The 21,287-nt window shown below is 42.9% G+C and overlaps 1 protein-coding gene across 2 annotated transcripts in view; it reads left to right on the top strand.

Annotated features, from left to right (window-relative positions):
- Positions 1-21,287, top strand: part of AGMO (alkylglycerol monooxygenase) — a 267,587-nt gene that overhangs the window by 107,508 nt on the left and 138,792 nt on the right. For both annotated transcript variants that reach the window (XM_075316878.1, XM_075316879.1), the window contains exon 6: positions 13,574-13,669. In XM_075316878.1, coding sequence (XP_075172993.1) covers positions 13,574-13,669 — 96 coding nt within the window. The remainder of the gene's footprint in view (positions 1-13,573; positions 13,670-21,287) is intronic.

Below are 21,287 nucleotides of genomic sequence, written 5' to 3'. Positions count from 1 at the left end.
TCATTCACTAGCCACAAAGAAGTAAGTTTATGAGGAGCAGCTACAGCCAATAGCTGCAGAGCATGACGCCTGTGGAGAGCAACATCAGCCAATACCTGCAGAGTAGAAAGTCTGTGAGGAACAGCTTGAGCCAATAGCTGCAGAGCAGGAAGTACACGATGAGCAGCTACCGCCAATAGTGGCAAAGCAGGAAGTCAGTGAGTGGCAGCTTTAGCCAATAGCTGCAGAGCAGGAAGTATATGAGAGGTAGCTCCATCCAATAGCTGCAAAGCACGAAACCTGTGGGGAGCAGTTTCAGCCAATTACTGTAGAGCAGACAGTCTGTGAGGAACAACTTCAGCCAATAGCTGCAGAGCAGGAAGTATTTGATGAACTGTTCCAGCCAATAGCTGCAGAGCAAGAAGTATGTAAGGAGCACCTTCAGTCAATAGCGGCAGTGCAGGAAGTCTGTGAGGAGCAGCTTCAGCCATTAGCTGCAGAGCAGAAAGTACATGAGGGGCAGCTCCATCCAATAGCTGCAAAGCAGGAAGTCTGTGATGAACTGCTGTAGCCAATAGTTTCAGAGCAAGAAAAATATGAGGCAAACCTTCAGCCAATAGCTTCAAAGCAGGAGGTATCTGAAGAGCAGCTTCTACCAGTATCTCTAGAGCAGGAAGTCTGTTAAAGCCAACTACAGCCAATAGCTGCAGAGCAGGAAGTCTGTGAGAACCAGCTTCAGCCAATAGCTGCAGAGCAGGAAGTCTGTGAGAACCAGCTTCAGCCAATAGCTGCAGAGCAGGAAGTCTGTGAGAACCAGCTTCAGCCAATAGCTGCAGAGAAAGAATTTAGTGAGTAGCAGCTTAAATCAATAGCTGTAGAGCTGAAAGTATGTGATAAGCTGTTCCAGCCAATAACTGCAGAGCAAAAATAGCACATTCAATCAAGAGTGACAGAGAAGGAAGTACTGTAAGGGCAGCTCAAACCAATGTGGTAAAGCAGGAAGTCAGTAAGTCGTTGCTTCAGCCAATAGCTGCAGAGCAGGAAGTACATAAGAGGCAGCTCCATCCAATAGCTGCAGAGCAGGAAGACTATGGGACTCAACTTCAGCCAATAGCTGCAGAGCAGGAAGCCTATGGGACTCAACTTCAGCCAATAGCTGCAGAGCAGGAAGCCTATGGGACTCAACTTCAGCCAATAGCTGCAGAGCAGGAAGCCTATGGGACTCAACTTCAGCCAATAGCTGCAGAGCATTAAGCCTATGGGACTCAACTTCAGCCAATAGCTGCAAAGCAGGAAGCCTATGGGACTCAACTTCAGCCAATAGCTGCAGAGCAGGAAGCCTATGGGACTCAACTTCAGCCAATAGCTGCAGAGCAGGAAGCCTATGGGACTCAACTTCAGCCAATAGCTGCAGAGCAGGAAGCCTATGGGACTCAACTTCAGCCAATAGCTGCAGAGCAGGAAGCCTATGGGACTCAACTTCAGCCAATAGCTGCAGAGCAGGAAGCCTATGGGACTCAACTTCAGCCAATAGCTGCAGAGCAGGAAGTACGTGAGGGGCAGCTCCAGGCAATAGCAGCAAAGCATGAAGTCAGTGAGTTGTAGTTTCAGCCAATGGCGGCAAAGCAGGAAGTCTGTGAAGAGCAGCTTCAGCCAATAGCGGCAGAGCATGAATCACTGTGAGAATAAAGGGTCTTGTGGGTGATATGTACCATATAGTTCAGTTTTTTTCTGGCTTTATATAATAAGACTATGCATGTTATAATTATTATTATGGTCCTAGATTTCTATATGATCCTTCCACCATTTTTTTTTATTGCCTTCATCTCTAATGATTTTTCAGCTATTCTATAAATCCTTTTCCTAAGTCTTCTCGCTATCACCTTATCTGACTGCAAAATTATTTTCTATTTTTAAAAGTAATTCCCCCGGTCACGGATCGCTGAGCGCAGCATATCTCTTTAAGAAGAGCGTCAACAAGCTGAGCTGTTCTTCATTACACCTGTTCAGTGTCCTGTGCCAAGAAAAATATCTGAACAGCGACGAGAAGAAGGGCCGGAGCGATCGGCATCTCTCATGACCTGTAACAGTTTGTGTTGCAGCAGGTGCCTGGGAAATGTGTAAGGTCATCTGGCCCGCGTTACTATATAAAACAGGAAAAGACATCTTATAGGCTCACTCCTCCATGTGCAGCTTCCAGGAGCTCTTTCTATAGTAACTGATGCCTGGAAATTAAGAGAAAAGCTCGCCAAAGGGAATCCTAATTATCTACCATCAGGTTATATTTCTGTCCAGCAAAATTTGCTGAGTAATTTCACAAGATATTAATTTACACGTCTTAGATTTGTTTTTTTTTTATTCTAAAAAAAAAAAGAAATGAAAGAGCTTCATAAAATCTATAAATAATTTATGAAAATTCTGTTCCGGCAGTCACCACTAGGGGGAGCTTAGGAGTTTTGTGAATATAGTATACAGTGAGCTCCCTCTAGTGGTCGTTTTAGGGAAAACTCATTTTGCCATTTATGTCTATGCAGGGGATTTGGAGCGGAGAAGAAAATCATTAATCATTCTAAAGATCTATTACAAAAATAATTCTCATACGATAGCATCGCTGATGACTGATCAATACAACAGTGCTCATGCAAGTATGCAGCACCTTCATATTTGTTGGCTACAAATTACAGGCCTCTTCATTCCTATGGTTATCTCAAAAAAGACCCCCGCAGGGACAAATAAATAATATACACCTGAATATAAGAGTCCAAACACCATAGGATAAAATATATATTTTTATTTATATAAATATTAAAAAATAGACTGACACAATTAAAAACAGTGGAGGAGCAAATTGTATAATTATAGAAAGGGAAATTCAAAAGCAGTATGTGCAAATATAAATACCAGAGGGACTACTATAAATAGGTAAAATGATGCAAAAAAAATATGTTCAATGGTTTTAAATATTTTAAATATCAATTAATGTATAGTCTGAAAAACCATAAAATAATATTAATAATATCCAAAATATTTCACATAAATATTTCTTTCAATCAGCCATCAAAAAGTAAAGTGCATAGTGCTCTAAAGTGTGAGTGCTGATATTGAAATATATGGTATGAAAAATAGGTATAAATGTGCATTACCTATGTGCAGTGTCCGTGAGATTCGCCTGCCTACTGCCCGACGCACGTTTCGTCCTGCGTTGGACTTTCTCAAGGGGGAGTAGTATAGAAAGTGATTCATTCCTATGTAGAAATAAAGGGATAATTTGCATTATAACATATTGATTCTATCTCATGGAAATCCAAAATGGAATATGCTTAAATAGTCAGTGCTGCTGGAGTTCCCGCAGCTTCTTCTATGTAATTTTTAATCTTTATCCCCGCCACACATCACTTCCCCACCTGTTTTATGCAGACTCATTAACTACTATGCCATAACTATTTTTGGTTGGATTTATTTCTTCTTTCTTTAAACTTTATTTATGAGGCTATGAAGCTCAGGATCAATACATTCTTCACCTGAAATGCTCTGTGCTGCTGGGGACCCTTTACTTTGAACAAAAGAAACACATTCCTCTTCTGAAATACTCTGTAATGCTGGTGACCCTGCCTCATACAGCATGCAACTCTCACTTTGTGATATTCCGCAACAGAAAAACATTAGTTTCCTGAAATACTCTGTGCAGTTGTGAACATTGCTCCTTTCAATGCACAGCTCTCACTTCATGACTTCTCACATATCAACACATTCCTTTCCTGAAATACTCTGTGCTGTTGGGGAACCTGCTCCTTCCGTAATGTAACTCTCAGTCTATGATGTTCTACAAAATCTGAAATACTCTGTGCTGTTGGGGAACCTGCACCTACCGCAATGTAACTCTTGGTCTATTCTGTGCTGCTCCTTTCTCAATACATTTTCTCAGTTCATGACTTATTACAAAATCAGTATATTCCTCTTCTCAAATACTCAGTGCTCCTGGAGATCATTCTTATTTCCCCTCCTGAAATGCTCTGTGCTGCTTTGTACACTGCTTTACAACCCTCAGTTTATAACCTCATAAAATCAGCACAATCCTTTCCTTAAATACTCTGTGCTGTTGGAGATCCTGTTCCTTCCGCAATGTAATTCTCGGTCTATAAGGCTATGTTCACACGTTACTTTTTTGCTGCTATACCTGCTCTCTTGACAATAAAAAAAACTGCTTCCAATGAGCAGGTTTTGCAGATTTTTTTGCTGTGTTTTTGTTGTGTTTTTCAGCTGTGTTTTTTTGTGTCATTTGTCTACACTACATGTTTAAATAAAGTTATAAATTCACCAAAAAAGCAGTAAAAACTCAGTAAAAACTCAGCAAAAATTACAGCAAAAAAGCAGCAAAAATTGCAGCTGTTTTCTCACTCACATTGCTTTGAATGGTGAAAAAAGCTGCAAATACTGCTGAAAAAATTGACACACTGCTTCCTTAAAAAAACGCAGCAGTTTTCAATTCCAGTGAGGAAAAAAAAATGCAATCATGTGCAAGAGATTTCTGGAATCTCATAGGTTTTGCTGGTACCGTAAAAATCAGCTTTTAATTTGCATAAAACACTGAAAAATGCAAATAAAAGCATACAAAATGCAGCAAAAACAAAGCAAAAATGCAACATATGAAGACAGTGGTCCACAAAATCTGAAATACTCTGTGCTGCTCCTTTCCCTGCACAGCTCTCACTTCATAAATTCTTACAAAATTAGCACATACCTCTTTCTTAGGCTGCAAACCTATGCAAGTAAAATCGGTCCGAGTTGCCTGAAAAAAACTCGGCCGATTTTAGTTCACGTTAGGTCAGTGTGCAATGCAAGTGCGATGCTTTTTTTAATTGTTTCCAGGCTAGCAGAGCGTGTGTAATGCGTGTGTGATCCGTGTGTGATCCTTTTTTTCCTCAGCAGCTGTCATCTGCCATTCAGCTCTGCTACATGGCCGCTGACAGCAGACACAGACAGAGCCATGTAGCAGAGCTGAATGGCCACTGACAGCAGACACAGACAGAGCCATGTAGCAGAGCTGAATGGCCGCTGACAGCAGACACAGACAGAGCCATGTAGCAGAGCTGAATAGCCGCTGACAGCAGACACAGACAGAGCCATGTAGCAGAGCTGAATAGCCGCTGGCAGCAGACACAGACAGAGCCATGTAGCAGAGCTGAATAGCTGTTGACAGCAGACACAGACAGAGCCATGTAGCAGAGCTGAATGGCCGCTGACAGCAGACACAGACAGAGCCATGTAGCAGAGCTGAATGGCCGCTGACAGCAGCCACAGACAGAGCCATGTAGCAGAGCTGAATAGCCGCTGACAGCAGACACAGACAGAGCCATGTAGCAGAGCTGAATGGCCGCTGACAGCAGACACAGACAGAGCCATGTAGCAGAGCTGAATGGCCGCTGACAGCAGACATAGACAGAGCCATGTAGCAGAGCTGAATGGCCGCTGACAGCAGCCACAGACAGAGCCATGTAGCAGAGCTGAATGGCCGCTGACAGCAGCCACAGACAGAGCCATGTAGCAGAGCTGAATAGCCGCTGACAGCAGACACAGACAGAGCCATGTAGCAGAGCTGAATGGCCGCTGACAGCAGACACAGACAGAGCCATGTAGCAGAGCTGAATGGCCGCTGACAGCAGCCACAGACAGAGCCATGTAGCAGAGCTGAATAGCCGCTGACAGCAGACACAGACAGAGCCATGTAGCAGAGCTGAATGGCCGCTGACAGCAGACACAGACAGAGCCATGTAGCAGAGCTGAATGGCCGCTGACAGCAGACACAGACAGAGCCATGTAGCAGAGCTGAATGGCCGCTGACAGCAGACACAGAGCCATGTAGCAGAGCTGAATAGCCGCTGACAGCAGACACAGACAGAGCCATGTAGCAGAGCTGAATGGCCGCTGACAGCAGACACAGACAGAGCCATGTAGCAGAGCTGAATAGCCGCTGACACCAGCCACAGACTGAGCCATGTAGCAGAGCTGAATAGCCGCTGACAGCAGACACAGACAGAGCCATGTAGCAGAGCTGAATAGCCGCTGACAGCAGACACAGACAGAGCCATGTAGCAGAGCTGAATAGCCGCTGACAGCAGACACAGACAGAGCCATGTAGCAGAGCTGAATAGCTGCTGACAGCAGACACAGACAGAGCCATGTAGCAGAGCTGAATGGCCGCTGACAGCAGACACAGACAGAGCCATGTAGCAGAGCTGAATGGCCGCTCACAGCAGACACAGACAGAGCCATGTAGCAGAGCTGAATAGCCGCTGACAGCAGACACAGACAGAGCCATGTAGCAGAGCTGAATAGCTGCTGACAGCAGACACAGACAGAGCCATGTAGCAGAGCTGAATGGCCGCTGACAGCAGACACAGACAGAGCCATGTAGCAGAGCTGAATGGCCACTGACAGCAGACACAGACAGAGCCATGTAGCAGAGCTGAATGGCCGCTGACAGCAGACACAGACAGAGCCATGTAGCAGAGCTGAATGGCCGCTGACAGCAGACACAGACAGAGCCATGTAGCAGAGCTGAATAGCCGCTGACAGCAGACACAGACAGAGCCATGTAGCAGAGCTGAATAGCTGTTGACAGCAGACACAGACAGAGCCATGTAGCAGAGCTGAATGGCCGCTGACAGCAGACACAGACAGAGCCATGTAGCAGAGCTGAATGGCCGCTGACAGCAGCCACAGACAGAGCCATGTAGCAGAGCTGAATAGCCGCTGACAGCAGACACAGACAGAGCCATGTAGCAGAGCTGAATGGCCGCTGACAGCAGACACAGACAGAGCCATGTAGCAGAGCTGAATGGCCGCTGACAGCAGACACAGACAGAGCCATGTAGCAGAGCTGAATGGCCGCTGACAGCAGACACAGAGCCATGTAGCAGAGCTGAATAGCCGCTGACAGCAGACACAGACAGAGCCATGTAGCAGAGCTGAATGGCCGCTGACAGCAGACACAGACAGAGCCATGTAGCAGAGCTGAATGGCCGCTCACAGCAGACACAGACAGAGCCATGTAGCAGAGCTGAATAGCCGCTGACAGCAGACACAGACAGAGCCATGTAGCAGAGCTGAATAGCCGCTGACAGCAGACACAGACAGAGCCATGTAGCAGAGCTGAATGGCCGCTGACAGCAGACACAGACAGAGCCATGTAGCAGAGCTGAATGGCCGCTGACAGCAGACACAGACAGAGCCGCACGATCAGAATGAAGTCGGATGAACATCACTCGACTTCATTGTCATCCTGCGGCTCTTTCTGTGTGGCATGGCCTGGTTTTCGGTCACTGGTGAAGGTCTAACCGGTGACCACAAATCCCCTGAGTGACCGCAGTAAGCCGCGCTATCAGCAGTGCCGTCATTGAGGTGACCAGGCCACAGCTGCAGTCCTCCCACTGAGAGCAGTGGCCGCGGGTAACCTGAGTGATGTCATCGCTGATGGCGCGACTCACTTCAGTCGCTGCAGGGAGCTCACAGAGAGCGGTCGTGGTCTGTGGCCGCTGTCTGTCAGCTTCTGATGTAGCAGAGCTGACAGCGTCGAGGGACCACTGTGGATTACGTCGGACCTGGAAGGGTATTTGGGGTCTTGAATAAAGTGGTGAAAGAGGTTGTTTTTTTTGTTATTTATTTCTAATAAAGGATTTTTTGGTGTATGTCTTCATTTTCTTAATCTTACAAGTTAATCATGGAAGATATCTCGGGGAGACGCCTGCCATGATTAATCTAGGACTTAGTGGCAGCTATGGGCTGCCATTAACTCCTTATTACCTTGATTGCCACCGCACCAGGGCAATTCGGGATGGCTGGGTACAGTCTCGGGACAGTCGCATCTAATGGATGCGGCTATTCCGGGCGGCTACTGGCTGATATTGTTAGGGTGGGGGGTTCCCCATAACGTGGGGCTCCCCATCCTGACAATACCAGCCTTCAGCCGTGTGGCTTTACCCTGGCTGGTATTAAAATTGGGGGGGACCGCACGCTGTTTTTTTTTTAATTATTTATTTATTTATTTTTTAAACTGCATTATATAGACCCGCCCACCGGCTGCTGTGATTGGTTGCAGTGAGACAGCTGTCACTCATCGTGGGGGCGTGTCTGACTGCAACCAATCATAGGCGTCGGTGGGCGGGGAAAGCAGGGAATACGAGATGTATTTCAAAATAGGAGAAGCCGCCGGAGTAGTGTGAACGCCGTGCAGCGCCACGCCAGTGATCTGGGATCGGTGAGTATCAGAGAGGGGGGGAAAGGAATAGACTGACATGGACAGAGAGAGAGAGACTGACAGAGAGAGCGACAGACCGACCGACAGAGAATAGAGACCGAGAGGGAGAGACCGACTGACATTAATCGCATGTTTCTCAAAACACTGGAAATGAGTGAGGTCTCTAAGATTTTTTTTTCATTTCCAGTGTTTTGAGAAACATGCGATTAATGTATTTATAAAAACGCATGTCACTAGGATGGTGTGAGTGCTGTCCGTGTGACATGCATTTTTTTCACGCTCCCATAGAGTTGCATTGGAGAGACTCGCGTGAGAAACTCTCCAAAACGCGGCATGCTGCAATTTTTTTTCTCAGTCCAATTTGGACTTGTGCATTTCACTACTGCGAGAAAATCGCAAGTGAGAAGCCGGCCTTAAATACTCTGTGCTGCTGCAGGACCCACCGTTACAACTCCTTGTGACTTTTCAAAAAAATCATTGCTCTCCTCACCTGAAACACTCTGTGCTGCTGCGCTGGTCAGATTATGACTTTTGGTTGCGTATATTGCAATAGTGATATGGACAATATTTATCAAATCTATGGAAGTTTCTAAAGAAGAAATGACAAACACACTGATGTAGCAGAGCTGTATTTACAATTCAACAATTAAATGTTTCCATCGTGCACCATGAGGTGATGCAGCGATTGATTCTGCAGTCCTATGTAAATCCCCAGGAACAGACTTTGATATATTGTGGCCATGGGATGGGTGACAAACATCAAAAACTCAGCTCTGCTACATCTGCTGTTCTATAAGTGAGGGGGATGACGGAGAAGGGTGAGAGTTATGACCACAGCCTAAAAAACTGTTCCGGAATGCGTTGCCACATGGACATGTAATAATGACTTTCATGTAATCAGAAAAAAATTGGGGTTTCACTTTGGGCTTATTAAGGAGCGCAGCTCCTGCTGTGACCATCTGCAAAGTCAAGGCAGAGAATTTCAGATCTTTTCTGATTTACTTTGACATTGATGCCAACAGATCCAAAAAATGTGGAACGTTCCCGAGCACAGGGGGAATTTGTGGCTACTGAGCTTGTACAATGCAGCGCTCACCTGTCACTGCTTGCTTAATATGAATGATCTGAGCTGCAATACCATATAAAAACTGTAACCAAGTGTGGTGCTGTTATTTATAATACATATGTCATATACATATGTACATGTGATAGTGTGTAACTTTTCATACATGTATGTATCAGTGCCTGTATGCACCATGCGTGTTGATTGTACATAGTGAGATTGAAAAAGCTTGTAAGCAAAACATACGTCACAGTCCTGGGGTCTTGAAAAGGCTTGTAAGCGAAACGTACATCAGAGTCCTGGGGTCTTGAAAAAGCTTGTGAACGAAACGTACGTCAGAGTCCTGGGGACTGGACAAATCATGTGAGCGAAACGTACGTCAGAGTCCTGGGGTCTTCAAAAAGCTTGTGGGTGAAACATGACCTATATGTTCTTGCTACTGTGATATTTTATCATGACAATCAGCCATTAAGTAGAAGCAGTAAGGCCGGGGCCACACAGGGCACTACTGCGATGCTCGCATGGCACTCGGCTTGCGCTGGCAGCACAGCAGGAGCCGAGTGTCATGCTAGTATCCTTGCGACTGAGGTCCGACTGTGCGTGTGGACCTCAGCTGCGGGGGGGGGGTTCGGCTCTGCAGAGGGGCAGGCTGGCACGGAGGAGGGGAGGGCGGGATTTCTCTCCCTCTCTCCTCCATAGCCGGCTATTGCGATTTACCGCCAATGCAGTGCGATTTTTCTCTCGCCCCATTCACTTGAATGGGTGCGAGAGAAACAAGGTTTGAATTGCACCCGCAGCATGCTGCGATTGTTTTCTCGGTCCGATTAGGGCTGAGAAAATAATCGCTTATGTGTGCTGACACACAGGCTAGAATTGGTCCGAGTGGCATGCGATGTTTTATAGCACTCCACTCGCACCGATTTTCTCGCCGTGTGGCTTAGGCCTAATGGTGATTTCTTCATCTCAAACTATTTATTGAAACACAAGCCAACAGTGGTGGGTATAGCCACCCCAACAAATGTCACTGACCAAGTGACTTGTCATGTTTCCTTGAGCATCAATTCCAGCTGACAACGGCGCATCCTGCTGGTCACAAGTGAAGTTATTGTCTGTGGAGGCGGCACCCCACTCTTCTTGAAGGCCGGCCCTCAGGTTATTGAAGTTCTGGGGTACAGAGATATGGCCTCTGCATGGTGACTCAGCTGCTCCCATAGGTTTTCTATGGGATTCAGGTCTGGAGAAAGTGCAGCCGCTCCATGTGAGCTCCCCCAGTCGCCAGCAGCCGTTCCCTAATGATGTGACCTCGATGAGCCAGAGCATTGTCCTCCATGGAGATGACATTAGGCCGGTGTTGTTCATGCAGAGGCACAATGACTGGATTAATGATGTTATTTCGGTAGTAGGAGCTGTCACCAGTCACACAGTGTAGGGACGTTCTGTACTGACTAGACACATCGGCCCACACTGTAACTACCACCACCAAAGGCTCATCTGGTGACAACGCTGGCTGATGCGTAACGCTCTCCTTGAATTCTCTGCACCCTCTGTAGTTCTGCCTGGAAATTTAGCATTGGTGAGATGGAGTCTGATTTGCAGGACGCCTCCTGTTTCAGGATCTGCACATCGTATTGTGTTTCCCGTGAGTGTGAAAACACCTGAAAGCAGCGAGATACTTTACAAATCACATAAATTGGACGCAGAACACGTAGAGGAGAATTCCATTAAAAGTGACCAAGTGTCGCCTCCTCCTCCACCTGCAGCTCATTAATGGGAGTTTAGCTCCATGTAAAATATTACACTTGTAACATGTTCCCCCCAGAGATCACCTGAAACTGGACCTGGACGTGCACATTAGAAATCCCACTCCGGGTTCATCTGTCTGTGCCGGAGTCCATTATCCCTAAACCTGGGGTCAAAACGTGCGCAGAGCCCACCTGCCCCCGGCCCACCTGGAAAAAACTTTTATCTGTATAATATACTCATGAAATACATTATAATCAAGAATTCTATTATTTCTATATTAATGTCTTTTTTTTGTAATTATTTCTATATTATTATTAGTATTATTATTATTATTATTTTTTTTTTTTGTAAAATGGTATTATTTATATATTTTTTGCTATTATTCTTTTTTGTATTCTTTGTTAAATAAGTTATATTTCTATTTTATATATTTTTGTCCTTTTTTAGTTATTATTTATTTTTTATGCATCTTCATTTATTATATGAGTGATATAGTATTATTAATATTATTTATATATTAATGTGTTTTTTTATTTGCTTTGTTCTTTTTATTATTAGGCTTGTTTTTCATTATAATTTGTTAGAGTAGTATTATTAGAACTGCTAATGATAATTTCAGTTTCTTTTTTTGCTTGCATTTTTTTCTATTTTTCATTAATACACATGCCTCATGTTCTGAATGTCTGCCATGTTCCAATTGGTCCAATATGAGTACTGAATTTTGGTTGGTAGGAGTTAATGGATGTTTATTGTTTCATTTTTTACTTATCTATATCATCTTTACTTCTGCAACAGTATAAAACACAAAAAAAGAAAAGAAAAAAAAGTTTACATAGGAAAAAAAAAACTACCAAAAAACAAATATAATTCTAAAATGAAAACAGAGAAAAAAATTGGGGGAACGTGTAAATGAGTAATATTCACAATAATAATCATAATAACATAAAGTAATCATATTTTTGTCTAATAATAATAATAATAATAATAATATAGTTTAAATTCCATAAAAAATAATGGTGCTAGTAATAATAATAATGTATTATTAATACAAATCTTAGTAATAATAATAATAATAATAGTTATTATTATTATTATTACTAATATTAGTGTTATTACTATGTTGCATACTACTAATAATACAAATTAATAGTGGTCATAACTAATATGATTATTAATATTTTTAATTGCATAATATGGATACTAATTATTATTAATGATAATAATGATGATAATGCAGAAAACATTAAAATATATCATAATGCTGATAATGATGATTATTATTATAACTATCATGATATATTTTAATTTATGTTTTATGTATTATTATCAGCATTATTATTATTATCATCATCATCATTATCATTAATCAATATTATACAATTAAAAATAATATTAATATTAGTTATTATCACTATTATGTATAATTATTATTAGTATGGAATGTAGTAAGAACAATAATACTTATTATTGTTATTCTTAGTATTATTACTATTATTATATTTTTATATTTAATAGAATAGTATTATTAATAATAATAACAACAATAATATTTATTATTATAATTTGTTATTCTTAATAAATATTATTGCCATTATTTTTAAGCAATTTAAACTATTTTATACATTTATTATTATTTTATTATATTAGTACTATTATTATTATTATTATTATTAGACAAAATATTATTACTTTATACAATTATTATTATTATTATTATTATTATTAATAATAATAATAAATGTAATAGTGGTAATAATACTTATTATTATCTCTATTATAAATTAATTATTATTATTAATATTATTAAAGTTAAACTTTTTATAGATTTTTATTTTACTATTACTATTATTATTATTATTATTATTTTAAAACTATTCTTATGATATTATTTTCGTTTACTTTTATTTTTCATCTTTGCTATATTGATAATATTTTACAAATAATTAGCGAAATATAAGGATTATTTATAAACCCTAAGAAACAGAAACTGCCACTATAGGTACAATTGCTTATGGCACAAATATTCTGAGACCCCCACTATTCGTTTTACCCCTGCACAATGCCCCCGACTGCTCACGTTTGCAGAAAACTGCAGTGAAACCCCATAGAGTCAGCTGCTATTCCTTTCGCAGCCAGGTGGGCATAAGCGCTAATGCAAAGAAAATAGGTAGGGGGTCATTCTTCATTCTCTGTATAAGTGGGAGTTCCATAAGTTAGACCCTACTGACCATAAAGTTATGCTATGTTCTTGCCATATGCCATCACTTCATGAAATTAGGAAAACCTCATTTAGAGATTCAGAAGAAGGTTCCCAAAAATAGCAGCCCCATCCCCCCCATGCAGTAACGCATACAACCGGTAGGCTGGAGTGGCATTGTGTTTTCCCAAAAAATAGCTATGTTTCTTCTAGAACCCCTTTAATATGAGTAAGAGTACAGAATAAAATCTTGAAAACAAAATTCATCAGTGTCTACTACGAGGCATTTATTCTTTGTCTGCTTAACCTCTCGTTTTTTCTCCTTGACCTTTAGATGTTCTACTGGCCAATGGCCTTCTTCATCCCTCCGTCCGTGTTCGCTGTCCACCTCCAGTTTAATCTCCTGTACCAATTCTGGATCCACACCGAGGTAGACATTCTGTTTTTCTTGCCTCGGCTCTCTGCTTTGGGCATTGTCCACCAGGACCTGATTTATTGTGTATGAGAAATCTTCGTCTGACTCCCTTAAAGAGAACCATGTGTTGGCTTCTCGGGAATATATTGCCGAGTTTATAAGGAACAATGAGAGCAGTTGGTCTCAATTAGATAACATTCTTTTGTTCGATCTGTAGAATATCAGCCCCGACCCCTTCCCGTCCATGTAACCGGCGTCTGCATCTTGTAACATTTTGGGCCTTGATAGGAGAATACATTTTCGATAGACTTTCCTGCCAAGATTTTAAAAAAGTAGATCCAGGGTGAGATTTCCGAGATTATTAATTGGAAATGGTTGATATATCTACTTCATATCAAGGAGAGTTTGATGTCTTAGGGTCTGGTGGGAAGAATCTAGTCACCTGGTAAGGTAAAATGTCATATTGTTTACTGGATGGCCTACAGGCATCGTTCACAAGGATCTGGGTCCAAAAAGAGTAAAACCATTCCAGTATCCAGCACAGACTCAACTATTGAGTCCACAAGATCTTCCTCAAAGTCTTTGTGGCCACTTGTTCGACTCAACCCAAGGAGAAGAGAAAATCTCAAGCCTCATTTCAAAGGTCTTTCAAACCCATCTATGATGGTAAATTACTGTCACAACAAGGCTTTTTCAATCATTGCAGACTGTCATGGTGGCATCAGGACCTGTGGAAACTGTCGTCCCACAGACTTGTAGTTCATAGGCATGGTAGCAAGAGCTAATTTCTGCTGGTCTGCTTGTTAATCTCCTTTAGTCACATGCTGTGGGAAAGCCAGTCACATTCACTCCCCTTTTATGTATGCTGGCTGCACACTTCCATTAGTGCCAGCTATAGCTTGTCTATACTGGTGTGGAGAGTTGGTTTGATTCACACTTACTGGTGTTTGTAGTGCTTTTTCTGCTGTGAGTGGTTGTATTGTTAACGCTTGTTGTCCTTTTGCTGCTGCTGCCTTACTTCTCTTACTTTTCTCCTTTGTTTCTTACTGTTTGTTCATGTGAGTTTGCAGAGTGTATGAGTTTTTTTTCCTCCTATCTGCCTAAATCTGGATTGCCATCACGTTACTGCTCCTTCCTTCTGGAGGTGTAACAGATTAGATCCGGTCAGGAGTATAGCCAGGCGCAAGACTCGGGCATCTCCACCATTAGGGGTAATCTGGAGGTTAGGGATAACCCTAACATGAGGTACAGTACAGGAGCCCCCCTGTCCCTTGCTATCCTAAAGTCACATTGTGACAATTGGATTGCCATCACATTTCTGCTCCTTCCTTCCGGAGGGGTAACAGATTAGATCTGGTCAAAGGTATAGCCAGGCGCGAGACTCAGGCATCTCCACCATTCGGGGTAATCCGGAGGTTAGGGATAGCCTATGGTCCCCTAACATGAGGTACAGTATAGGTACAGTATAGGAGCCCCCCTGTCCCTTTCTATCCTGCAGTCACATTGAGACAATTATTCTCCCACTGTCATTATCTCCGTAGCTCCCTATTCACGTCATAGAGAGCTCAGCTTCACCCGCACCCCCAGGGTGTAAAGACATGAAGCATTCAGTGTGTAAAAGGGATATTCAGCCACTGCCAGTCTCATCATGTAGATTTTTTTTTCCAATGGAAGCAAAGAACCTGACATGTTGAAATTCCCCAACGTCCGACCCCATACACAAAACTGAGCGTAATGAAATTATCAAGTTTAGCCACTGTCACCTAAAATATTTGGTTACATTCGTCCCATCCTTGTTATCCTGGGGATAAAATACAGTGAAGGAAATAAGTATTGGATCCCTTGCTGATTTTGTAAGTTTGCCACTGACAAAGACATAAACAGTCTATAATTTTAAGGGTAGGTTCATTTTAACAGTGAGAGATAGAACATCAAAAATAAAATCCAGAAAATCACATTGTATAAATTATATAAATGTATTTGCATTTTGCAGAGAGAAATAAGTATTTGATCCCTCTGGAAAACAAGACTTAATACTTGCTGGCAAAACCCTTGTTGGCAGCTCAGCAATCAGACATTTTTTGTAGTTGATGATGAGATTTGCGCTCATGTCAGGAGGAATTTTGCTCCACTCCTCTTTGTAGATCATCTCTAAATCATTAAGATTTTGATGCTTTCGCTTTGGAGCTTCAGCTCCTCCATACGTTTTCTATGGGGTTAAGGTCTGGAGACTGGCTAGGCCACTCCATGACCTTAATGTGCTTTTTTTTGAGCCACTCCTTTGTTGCATTGGGTTCCGTGAATCCATCTGGACTTGACCCAAACTGTACCCCAGATGCTGAACTCCCATTTAAGTCTAACCGACCCGAACTTAAGTGTTCTAAAATGGTGTTAGTAAGGGTTAGGTGGCTGCAAAGGTAAGCAAATTAAAGCAGGACGCTTACCGTGTTTCCACATGGCTGTCACACTGCTTCTGGTTCTGCTCATTACAGCTTATGAATATTCACTGCTTCCACCGGCCACCCTCTGTGACATAGTCTGTGATTGGTTGCAGTCAGATTACACTCCTACCCTTTGTGCCGGTATCTGTGATTGGTTGCCTCACACTAGCTGTCTGGGTGGCCGATGTGGAGTGTAAAAATAAATAAATAATTGGAAAAAATGGCGTGCAATCACTGAATTTTGATACTTAGGGCAGATAAAGCAGACAGCTCGAGGCTGCAGCCCAAAGCTGTGTGCGTTATCTTGGCTGTGTATCAAAATATGAGGGACCCCAAGCGGGTTTTTTAAACTATTTAAATAAATCATTTTTAAAAAATAGTGTGCGGTTCCCCCCCTAATTTTAAAACCTAGCCAAGAAAAAGCAGACAGATGCTGGCTGATATTCTCAGGTTGGGAAGGCCCATGGGTATTCGGTCCTCCCCAGACTACAAATAGCAGCCCGCAGCCTCCCCAGAATTGTCACATCAGTTGGTGCACCCATCATGCTAATTTATCTGGGTCATCTCGACTGCCCCGGAGCGGTGGCAACTGGGGTATTATAAGGGGTAAATGACAGCTGTATTTTGCCAAAAAATCACAGCTGCCATGAAAACCTGGAATAGCAATGTGTAGGAGTCTATAAGAACCCTCATTACTTATCATGTAAGTAAAAGGAAATACAGTTAGGTCCAGAAATATTTGGACAGTGACACAAGTTTTGCTATTTTAGCTGTTTACAAAAACATGTTCAGAAATACAATTCTATATATAATATGGGCTGAAAGTGCACACTCCCAGCTGCAATATGAGAGTTTTCACATCCAAATCGGAGAAAGGGTTTAGGAATCATAGCTCTGTAATGCATAGCCTCCTCTTTTTCAAGGGACCAAAAGTAATTGGACAAGGGACTCTAAGGGCTGCAATTAACTCTGAAGGCGTCTCCCTCGTTAACCTGTAATCAATGAAGTAGTTAAAAGGTCTGGGGTTGATTACAGGTGTGTGGTTTTGCATTTGGAAGCTGTTGCTGTGACCAGACAACATGTCTAAGGAACTCTCAATTGAGGTGAAGCAGAACATCCTGAGGCTGCAAAAAAAGAAAAAATCCATCAGAGAGATAGCAGACATGCTTGGAGTAGCAAAATCAACAGTTGGGTACATTCTGAGAAAAAAGGAATTGACTGGTGAGCTTGGGAACTCAAAAAGGCCTGGGCGTCCACGGATGACAACAGTGGTGGATGATCGCCGCATACTTTCTTTGGTGAAGAAGAACCCGTTCACAACATCAACTGACGTCCAGAACACTCTCAGTGAAGTAGGTGTATCTGTCTCTAAGTCAACAGTAAAGAGAAGACTCCATGAAAGTAAATACAAAGGGTTCACATCTAGATGCAAACCATTCATCAATTCCAAACATAGACAGGCCAGAGTTACATTTGCTGAAAAACACCTCATGAAGCCAGCTCAGTTCTGGAAAAGTATTCTATGGACAGATGAGACAAAGATCAACCTGTACCAGAATGATGGGAAGAAAAAAGTTTGGAGAAGAAAGGGAACGGCACATGATCCAAGGCACACCATATCCTCTGTAAAACATGGTGGAGGCAACGTGATGGCATGGGCATGCATGGCTTTCAATGGCACTGGGTCACTTGTGTTTATTGATGACATAACAGCAGACAAGAGTAGCCGGATGAATTCTGAAGTGTACCGGGATATACTTTTAGCCCAGATTCAGCCAAATGCCGCAAAGTTGATCGGACGGCGCTTCATAGTACAGATGGACAATGACCCCAAGCATACAGCCAAAGCTACCCAGGAGTTCATGAGTGCAAAAAAGTGGAACATTCTGCAATGGCCAAGTCAATCACCAGATCTTAACCCAATTGAGCATGCATTTCACTTGCTCAAATCCAGACCTAAGACGGAAAGACCCACAAACAAGCAAGACCTGAAGGCTGCGGCTGTAAAGGCCTGGCAAAGCATTAAGAAGGAGGAAACCCAGCGTTTGGTGATGTCCATGGGTTCCAGACTTAAGGCAGTGATTGCCTCCAAAGGATTCACAACAAAATATTAAAAATAAAAATATTTTGTTTGGGTTTGGTTTATTTGTCCAATTACTTTTGACCTCCTAAAATGTGGAGTGTTTGTAAAGAAATGTGACAATTCCTACAATTTCTATCAGATATTTTTATTCAAACCTTCAAATTAAACGTTACAATCTGCACTTGAATTCTGTTGTAGAGGTTTCATTTCAAATCCAATGTGGTGGCATGCAGAGCCCAACTCGCCAAAATTGTGTCACTGTCCAAATATTTCTGGACCTAACTGTAAAAACAAAACACAAAGAAAAATCCTTTATTGAAAAAAAAAAAAGCAAACACCCTTTTTCTCCAATTTATTAACCCCCAAAACATCCCTGCAGGTACGACATAATCCATACCATGAAGTCCCATGACAATCCCAGATTTGCTGCATCCAGAGGTCGCAGTGAGCGTTCACATTAAAAAAATGCAACTGAGTATTGCGGCATCCGGTACACACTGATGGATCCGCAGCTGTGAGAGCGGTGACATCAGTGAGTTCACATCTGTCGATTCCCACAGTACCCTAGCTGTGACCTCATGTGAACTCATCTGAGGTGAACTCTTTGAACTCAAATCCGGTAATCCGGTATGGAGTTCATTGGTCCTGGATTCCCAGTTATTAACTTCAATGGTGTCAGATCACCTGATTAACTTGCACCATTGAAGTAAATACTCTGGTAATCTGGCAGCATTATCAATGTCAGATTACTGGAATGTGCTCGCATTCCGTTAATCCGCAATTGAGTTCAATGAGTTTACCTGACGTGAGTTCACCTGAAGTCACAGCTAGACTACCATGGACACCCCAGCTGTGACCCCAGGTTAACTCATTGAACTCAATGCTGTATTACTGCATTAAGCTATGTGCGAACATTATTTGGTTACAAACATTTCTGTATCTCCTGGCAGAAAAAATGCACCAAAAACGGGATACAGTTTTGATACTTCTCTGGCATGTTTTTCTGCCAGGGGATGCATATTTGGTGGCGAGTTATCTGCAACCAAATACTCAACATGCGCATATAATATAATGCGGTAATCCAGCATTGAGTTCAATGAGTTCACCTGAGGTGGCAGCTGGTGTACCCTGGAAACCCCACATGTAACCTCAAGTGAACTCATTGAACTCAATTCAGAATTACTCAAATGTGTGCACATTCTGATAATCCAGCAGTGAGTTCAATTTTGCTGAATTACCGGATTATTAACTTCAATGGTACCAGTTAATCAGGTAATCTGGAGCCATTGAAGTCAATAATCTGGTAATCAAGGACCATTGAACTCACTGCTGGATCACAGGATTTCAGTTCAATGGGTTCACCTCAAGTGAGTTCACCTGAGGTCACAACTGTCCGTGACAGCAGCCAGCTGTGACCACAGGTGAACTCATTGACATCAATGCTTTCACAGCTGCGGCTCTGTCAGTGTGTCCCTGATGCTGCAGTGATCGGTCATATTTTTGTATTGTGACTGCGCACTGCAATTTCAATATATTGCAGAATTATCGTAGAATTATGTGGTGTGGATTACGTTGGACCTGCAGGGGTGTTATGGGGGTTAATAAAATGTAGAAAGAGATTTTTTTGTATTTTTTTTTAATAAAGAGTTTTTCTTTGTTTTGTGTTTATTTCTTTTTACTTACACAATTAGTAATGGGGGGGTCTCATAGACCCCCTACCATTACTAATCCAAGGCTTTATGACAGCTGTGATTTTTTGACAAATCACAGCTGTCATTAATCCATTATTGTTACGGTTGCTGTGGCTCTGGAGACTATGTCCGGATTTCTTGCTACTGCACATGTGCAAGCGCTGGAGACTAAGTCCTATCTTGGAGCCATTGCACATGTGCGGATGACATCATCGCTGACACGAGGTCACATGTCTCTGACACCTTCTAAGCTGATTGGCCACTGGTCATGTGCTTGTGACACGTGGTCACATGTCTCTGACACCTTCTATGCCGATTGGTCGCTGGTCATGTGCTTGTGATGCTTTGCTCGGTGATAGGCCAGTGTGACGTCATTCCTGTCGTTCTGGCAGCGGATTGGCTCTGGTGTCCTCCATCTTGGATGAGGCACAAAGTCTATATAAGACCCTGACGCACGCCGCCCGGCGCTCAGTCCTCTTGGTTCATGCATGAGAGTAGACGCCCTGTGCACGTCCCTCTAGGCATCTCTCTGTCTATGCTAGGTGAGCGCTACCGGCAGGGTAGCGTTCTTATACCTTACAGCTTCGGCTGCAGTCCGTATCCTTACCTCTTAGTGGAGCGGACATAGGCAGGTGCCTGAGGCACATGGTCTGGCTGGGCCTTGTGATTCTACTCGTAGGTGGACGTTGCCGCTAGGGTAACGTTCCTTATACTGCGTCTGGCAGTTGTTCGTATCCTCGCACACTAGGGGAGCGAACAGAGGTAGGAGCTTTGTGCGGCTTATGCTGCTGTCCGTCTCTTTTGCACCACTAGTGGAGCGGACCTAGGCAGGTGCCATATCTAGTGGTTCGTGTCCTCGCACACTAGTGGAGCGAACGCAGGTAGGAGCTTTGTGCGGTTTACGCTGCTGTCCGTCTCCTGGCACCGCTAGAGGAACGGACCTAGGTAGGTGCCATTTCACACTCACTGCTTTTGTCTCAGTGACCATTAAGAGAGACCATACCACACACCCTCCAAGCAAGGGAGGAATTGCTTTATTTCCTAATTATATTCCTCTGTGAGTTTAACAGAGGTATTGCACTCTGCACTTGTGCTATTATTATTTACAGTGGCACACTTATATACCCCTTATCCTCTGCCGTAGTCTGCAGCAGAGTCTCTGCACGGTGGACCCTGACTGTCTGACATTCCTTTAGATTTTATTATCAGACAGTCCCCCGTAACACTTATATTACTCTAATTGGCGCCGCTCCAGGATTGGCGCATCTAATGGATGTGCCAATTTTAGGGCGACTGCAGGCTCCTAATTTTAGGATGGGGAGGGCCCAATAACCATGGGCCCCCAGCTATCTGCTTTCTCTTGGCTGGGTATCAAAATTTGGGTTGACCAGACTCCAGTTTTTAAATTATTTATTTAA

This window comes from Anomaloglossus baeobatrachus, chromosome 6 (genome assembly GCF_048569485.1).
Source record: "Anomaloglossus baeobatrachus isolate aAnoBae1 chromosome 6, aAnoBae1.hap1, whole genome shotgun sequence".
NCBI lineage: Eukaryota > Metazoa > Chordata > Amphibia > Anura > Aromobatidae > Anomaloglossus > Anomaloglossus baeobatrachus.
The sequence above is the reverse complement of the archived record's forward strand: the minus strand, read 5'-3'. Positions and strand labels throughout refer to the sequence as shown.